This window comes from Brassica napus, unplaced genomic scaffold, assembly GCF_020379485.1.
Source record: "Brassica napus cultivar Da-Ae unplaced genomic scaffold, Da-Ae ScsIHWf_1812;HRSCAF=2448, whole genome shotgun sequence".
NCBI lineage: Eukaryota > Viridiplantae > Streptophyta > Magnoliopsida > Brassicales > Brassicaceae > Brassica > Brassica napus.
The window spans coordinates 1-7500 of NW_026015229.1; the positions used below are offsets into that span (position 1 = coordinate 1).

Genomic DNA, 7500 nt, shown 5'->3' on the forward strand with positions numbered 1-7500 from the left:
ATAGGAATTGCAAAAAAAGGGTTCTTTCATATACTTATAGTTTGTTTCGTAATTCTTTCATTTTGATAGTTTTTTCGATTACATGGATTATATCTGTTTGCACAAATACCTCGACGAGTGCCGCTCGTTAATACATAGAGTCCAATCAGCATATCTTGAGTCGGTACAGAAATGGGATCTCCAATAGCTGGAGATAAGAGATTCATATGAGAAAACATAAGTAAACGAGCCTCTGCTTGAGCTTCTAAAGATAAAGGCACATGAACAGCCATTTGATCCCCATCAAAGTCTGCATTGAACCCCTTACAAACTAATGGATGTAAACAAATAGTGCGTCCTTCCACTAAAATGGGTTGGAATGACTGTATGCCTAATCTATGTAGAGTAGGTGCTCTATTCAGTAATACGGGATGCCCCTGCATAACTTCTTGAAGGATTTCCCAGACAATCGGCTTTTTTTCACGAATTTGACTCTTAGCAACTCCTATGTTCGAAGCCAGATGTTGTCTAATTAGACCACGAATTACAAATGTCTGGAAGAGCTCTATTGCTATTTCGCGAGGCAATCCACAGCGATGTAATGAAAGTGAGGGTCCAACGACAATCACCGAACGCCCCGAATAATCGACCCGTTTGCCAAGCAGAGTCTCGCGAAATCTTCCCTCTTTTCCTTCAATTACATCTGAAAATGACTTGTAAACCTTATTATGACCATCCCTCATGGGTTGTCCACGGATTCCATTATCAAGAAGTGTATCCACGGCTTCTTGTACCAATTTTTCCTGACACATTACTAATTCCCCTGGTGTAGATCTACTTGTTGTTAATAGATCAGTAAGAGTATTGTTCCGATAGATAACTCTTCTATAGAGTTCATTAATATCTGAACTCATCAGTTTACCCCCTTCTATCTGAATGATGGGTCTCAACTCGGGAGGCAGAACCGGTAAGAGACATAAAATCATCCATTCCGGTTCTATATTTGTTCGAATAAAATGCTTAGCTAATTCCATACGTCTAACTAAAAAATCTTTTCTTCTTACAATTTTTCGATCTTCCCATTCATTCCCCGTGGGACCTTCTTCTCCTAATTGTTTCCATTCTACCAACGAATTTTCTATAATAATTCGCAAATCTAAATCGGCTAATTGTTCTCGGATAGCACCCGCCCCAGTAGAAATTTCTCGATTTCTAAATATATCGAAACCTTGAGTAGTAAAAAAAGTGGGATGCTGTATTTCCAGGATTGAATTTCATATTCAAATGAACCTCGTAATCGTAAGAAAGTAGGTTTTTTCGTTATGGGCCTAGCAAAAGAAAAATTGGGATAGGGTCCACTATATGATCTCCCCCCCTCAAAACCGGACATGAAAGTTTCCTCTCATCCGGCTCAAGTAGTTATATCAAATAAAGATAAAGAAAGGGGTCGCACTTTCCAATTGTATTTTATAAAATCAAGTGAAAACCCAAAAAGAATCTACGCCTTACTCAAGTTCTCAGTGCAAACCAACCACCATTTCATTGATTCAATTAATTCTTCTTTGATTTCTATTTAGATTCTTTAGTGAATTCAAAATTACGACAGAAAAAAATGTCAAATTCTTGAGTAGTCTACTTCCCTTCGAATGCCGGAATACTTTTTACCTTAAGTGAAAGGAATGCCTTAGAATTCATACGGGATTTATTTGTCTATGTATTGTTCCATTCGATCTTTTAGGTCCTGCGTTACCTCGATGGTTATGCCACAATATTCTTAAAGCTTATATGCGATGTATAGACTTCTCCAACCATGACATATTTGTTTACTTCAATATAAAAAACCAAATTTCTTTTCGTTTAGAAAGATAAGGGAATGCTTAATTCGACAAAAAAAAGGTCTTCTTTTCACGAGGTACGACTATCAATTTGAAGTACTTTTTTTTTACTGAATCGACCATAGACCAATCGCCCTTGTTATTTGGGAGTATTGAATACACCCACAAGTCTGAGCTTCATGTTACTCTTTTCAAGAGACATGTCAGATCGAGGGCATCCCAAATTGATTGAAGGGGATGAGAGTTTATCATTCTTAAAAATAAAAATTTCGATCAAATCACACATCGCAGTATACTAGACCTTCTAATTCTTTAAGAGGTTTATCTAAAAGATTCGCAATATAACTAGGAAGACGTTTCAAATACCATACATGAGTTACAGGACATGTCAGTTTTATGTATCCCATTTGATATCTTCGTATCCGAGAATCAACAAATTCAACTCCACATTGTTCACAAAATTGCGAGTCTTCTTTTTCATCTCCGATCACTCGATAATTTCCACAAGCGCAAATTCCACTCTTTATAGGCCCAAAAATCCTTTCACAAAATAATCCATCTTTTTCCGGTTTATTGGTTTTGTAATGAAAAGTATAGGGTTTTGTCACCTCTCCAACTATCTCTCCATTAGGTATTTTTTTAGTGGCCCAAGCACTTATTTGCTGAGGAGAAACTAATCCAATTCGGAGTTGTTGATGTTTATACCGATCGATCATATAAGAAATTTTGTGATTCATTCCGATTAAACTTCCTTCCTATTAATCTGGAAATTCTTCTCAGATACAAGGAAATGATTCAGTTCCAGAGCCAAAGATCGTAGTTCTCGAACAAGTAATCGAAAAGATTCTGGAGCATCTTCTGGTTTAGGTATTGTTCCTCCAATGATAGTGGTACCAAGTACTTCTTGGCGAGCTCTAATATGATCAGATTTATAAGTAAGCATCTCTTGTAGGATCCCCACCTACACAAGAAAATTGTTGATAAAACTCCAAAATAGCATTTTCTTTTGACCCAATTTTTTTTTTCTCCTTATCGGTTAAGAAAGATAAGAAAATTTCAGGGTAGCAAACATTCTCTAGAATTTCTCTTAGATTCGAACCCATAGCTGATGATAGAACTAGAATAGATATTTTCTGTTTCCTACTCACACGAGCCCATATTCTTGCTTTTTTATCAATCTCTAATTCTAGCCTGCCCCCCCAATCTGATATTATGGTGCCGGTATAGACCGAAATCCCGTTATGATCCAATTCTGACTGGTAATAGATACCAGGACTTTGTAATATTTGATTGATCACAACTCGGTATATTCCGTTTACTATAGAAGTTCCAAGGGAATTCATTAAAGGAATGTTTCCAATAAAAATTCTTTGTTCTTGCATATTCCTATTGGTTTTCCAAATTAATCCCGCGGATACATATAATTCAGAAGAATATGTAAGTAATTCATAGACAGCATCTCGTTCTTTTATCAGAGGTTCTACCAATTGATATGTTTCCACAAATAATTGAAATTCAATTTCGTGATCTATATCTTCAATTTTTGGAAATTGCGAAAGTTCTTCTATTAAACCCTGATCAATAAACCGATAAAACCCTTCAAATTGTATCTGATTAAATCCGGGTATTGTAGATGTTCCCTCTTTTCCATCCCCGAGCATCTTTTTTGAATTTATCATTTATCCGTTTATTTTAAAAATCCCATATCTCATTCTTCACCGAATCATATAGATAGAATTCGATCTAGCAATAATGGAATTTCTATTCTGTTTACTGAATCACATGAAATTTTATCCAACTCCAAGATATATGGAATGTATGAAATCCGTATGAACGGAGACTAGATTCAATTGGAATTTTTTTTATAAGAAAGAGATCCGAATGGAACAGAATTTAGAAATACCGCTGGAACTTATGGAGTTTTGTAACGACTAGAAAAAAAGTAATTTCATTTTCACCTATGATATTACATATTCCAATTCGATCGCATACCATAAAAAACGGTATTCATGATAGGATCTGTTCGAGCAGATAAACATATAAGAAATAGAAAACTTTTTTTTAAACACTTTACTTTTTCATGTATTTGTATTTCATTGTTCAAAAAAATAGTTGCAGAAAAAAGATGGATTTTTACCTATTTTGAATAGAATATTTAGAATATCATTGAATTGAAGTAGGTAAGAAAACGTATGTTTTTTTATTTATTAATTTTAATTATTATTAAAATAAAAAAGAATGCACAGGTATATATATATGTCTCTTTTTCTTCTTTTATTGTGGTACAGTTCTATTTGGAACAGCACATGCTGTGCTCTACCAAAAATTAAAAATTTTTTTCAATGTATTCAATGAAAAATTTCAATACAAAAATTTATTGAGAATTACTCCTCAAAAGCATCCCTAGAGAGATAAAATACCCCATTATAGAGCTATACAAGGTAACGTATGTTCTGATTCTGGGGTTTACATATACTCATTATTAGTGTTATAATTCAAATGGAAGAAGATTTCTTTTTAATTGAAAAAACTCAAAATAGATTAGTTATAAATCTATTTCTAATGATTTTCTTATCTTATATTATTAGAAATAAAAAATGTAAATTTGAATTCAAAAAAGGTCATGAATTTACAGTCAATAGTTAATGGTTCTGATTTGTACTAGATTCTATATTTTGTGACTGAAAATCTATATTTTTTTCGGAGTTGAAAAAAAAACAAGAGAAAATTTGAATCTAGTACAAATCATTTTGGCGGCATGGCCGAGTGGTAAGGCGGGGGACTGCAAATCCTTTTTCCCCAGTTCAAATCCGGGTGCCGCCTCAACAGGAGACTTGAAATCTCCTGTTATAAAACTATAACAAACGTAGGAAAAGACTCTTGATACTTTCTTTTCGTGATTCTAAGCCCCTGGCTCTCGAGGTTCTATTCTCTAACCTAAAGTTTTACCTATCAGATTAGAGGAAAACTAAAACGAGTGGAGGGAAATCCATTAGATTGGATAGGCAGAGAGGGAATTAAATTAATAGTTTTGGAAAGGATCTAAGATACTTTGGATATAGACTCATGAAAGTGTCGGAATGCTCAGACATTCAATCAATATTAGATTAGATGAAGAATTGCCTTTCGTTTTACTTCAAATAAAAATAAAAAACGATAAAAGAAAGAAAAAAGATTATTCTTTCTACATATGAGTCAGATTTTTTGGATACTTCGAAAAGTATCTGTTTACTTGTGTTTACATCTTGTCGATTCTACTAGAAATTCTATAATTAAGAATAACTCAGTATAAGATAAGTGGATTTTTTGGAGTAGTTCATCAATGGTGACCAAATATCTCTCCCTTTTTTTGACTCTGCACCAGTGATTTCACTATTATTAGTGAACAATAATGGAAAAGTTTCTTCATATTCATAGGGGACAGAATTCACATGGATATAGTAAGTCTCGCATGGGCTGGTTTAATGGTAGTTTTTACATTTTCCCTCTCTCTCGTAGTGTGGGGAAGAAGTGGACTCTAGAAGTACTCCTAATTGCGATAATAATCAAACTCTATCAACCTGTATCAATTGTTTTAGTTTTCTAGACCGGCCGGCAATTTTTTTTAAGATCTTTTTTTAGAAATTGGATTTATGTTTTGTTTTATTGACTCATTTTATTTTTTGATATCAGAGTTTATACCGTTAACCATTCATGGGATAACCCCCTTTCGAAATCTCAAGAGGTTTCCATCGAATTCGGATTATCCGTATTAAATGGATCAAACAAACAAATGAAATTGAGAAAGTATGTACATAGATTTCATATTCTATATTAATTTATATTTACATTTATAAAGAAAAAGAGAGATATGGGTGGATTCCTTTATATTAAGATATTTCACTTGTATCTTTATACATTACAATAACCATAATGGCTAGTATGGTAGAAAGAGATCTCTTTCTACCATACTAGCGGGCCCCTTAGGATACTACTGAATCTAATGCATTCCTTTCATTTAAGACGAGAAATTGACATCCTTTTTTGTCATTGATAGTCAAATTGTATTCAAATTAATTATTTTGACTAACCGTTTTTACGTAAATTATAAGCAAAAAAGCAGTAGGAACGAGAATGAAGAGTGCAGTAGCAATAAATGCAAGAATATTGACTTCCATAATTAAATCGTTTATTATTTATTTTTTTTTCTTTGGAATATCTCGGGATTTAATCCCATAGAGATGAGAAATCTTTCGCTTGTAAACTCACTCAGATGAATTAGATTTCGATGATATCGAATGAAAGAAATATCATGAATAACAATATCGGAGCTATAAAATCGATTCATCGTCAAGAATTTAATAGTATAACATAGGAAGATCTTTTATCCACACCGAATACATAATGAGATTCCTGATCCAATAAAAAACTATTTATTTATGATTCTTTTTCACCGCTTTCTTTTCTACAACCTAGTACTTTCCTTGTACAATCATCTGATGAAATATCATAAAAAACCTTTTATACTTCGATTGTTTATAAAAAGAGTTTCTAAAGAACCTTAAATAAACAATAGAAATCAAATAGAGAAAACAAGTACGAAATTTCAATTTGAAATTTTCAAAATTTTGTTTTTGTAAGGGTCTATGATCTTTTTGTAAAACAAAGGAAATGTGATAAAGACGAGTCCCGAAAAAAAAAAACGAAAATATTCCAAAAAATTAACTATATTAAATTTTCTTACGAGTTTTTCTTCGACATCGACTCTAATCTTTAAAAAGAGCATATTCATTAGGGAAGACTAATTTGATCTTTTTTTTTGAAACATCCTCTTTACTTGGTTGGATTCGAACTATTTTCACTTCCTTGACTTCATAGAAACAAAAGTATATATAGGTACTCTTGGCAAACGTATTATACGCTATCCTATTTTATTTTCCTACACGAGTTAATGGGAGATTAATTGACAAAAAGAGGAAACCCCATACAGTATCTCGTTCTTGAAGTGGTGAATGCTCTCAATAATTATAATTATACTAATTTACATATGTCTTTAAATTGGTGCAAAAGAAATACCCCTTTCTTTTGCTTGATGAAAAAAGAAAAATAAAACAAAAAGATAACCGAAACCATTTTGATCCCCTTGCCCAGAAACAAAAAGGGGAGTTTATGTCTTTTTTTTTAATTGAATCCGCCGGGACTGACGGGGCTCGAACCCGCAGCTTCCGCCTTGACAGGGCGGTGCTCTGACCAATTGAACTACAATCCCATGGAAATAAAGCGGGTAGCTTACATATTCCTTCTTATGATTTCATCATAATCATTTCAATTTTAGATTCAAATTAGTGTTTTGTAACAAAGAAAATCACAAGTAATATATTGATATCTATATGGATATCACTAAAGTGATATCAAGGCCGATTACTAGTAATCCTTGCATTATTCTAAAATCGATTGATAATCTATTTTTTATTGTAATTTTTTATGGAAACAAAAAGTAACGAGCCACAAGAAATAAAGAAAAAAGTAAAGTCGAAATATACCCAGATATTTGACTTTTTTCTTACCCTTCTCTGTCAATTATGCAAAACAAAAAAGGTTATGTAGACAGCGAATTATTGGGCCGAGCTGGATTTGAACCAGCGTAGACATATTGCCAACGAATTTACAGTCCGTCCCCATTAACCGCTCGGGCATCGACCCAGGA

General features: G+C 33.2%; 1 protein-coding gene and 2 non-coding genes across 3 annotated transcripts; 1 reads left to right on the forward strand and 2 right to left on the reverse strand.

The window, feature by feature from the left end:
* Nucleotides 1-6: 6 nt before the first annotated feature.
* Nucleotides 7-2763, reverse strand: LOC125598964 (DNA-directed RNA polymerase subunit beta'-like). Its single transcript, XM_048772642.1, has one exon. The coding sequence runs from the start codon at nucleotides 1011-1013 to the stop codon at nucleotides 27-29; it is 987 nt and encodes a 328-aa protein (XP_048628599.1). The 5' UTR covers nucleotides 1014-2763; the 3' UTR covers nucleotides 7-26.
* Nucleotides 2764-4566: 1803 nt separating this feature from the next.
* TRNAC-GCA lies at nucleotides 4567-4637 on the forward strand. Its single transcript has one exon. It is a non-coding gene; the product is annotated as a tRNA-Cys (tRNA).
* A 2351-nt stretch (nucleotides 4638-6988) lies between these two features.
* On the reverse strand, nucleotides 6989-7062 carry TRNAD-GUC. The gene has a single exon. It is a non-coding gene; the product is annotated as a tRNA-Asp (tRNA).
* Nucleotides 7063-7500: the final 438 nt, after the last annotated feature.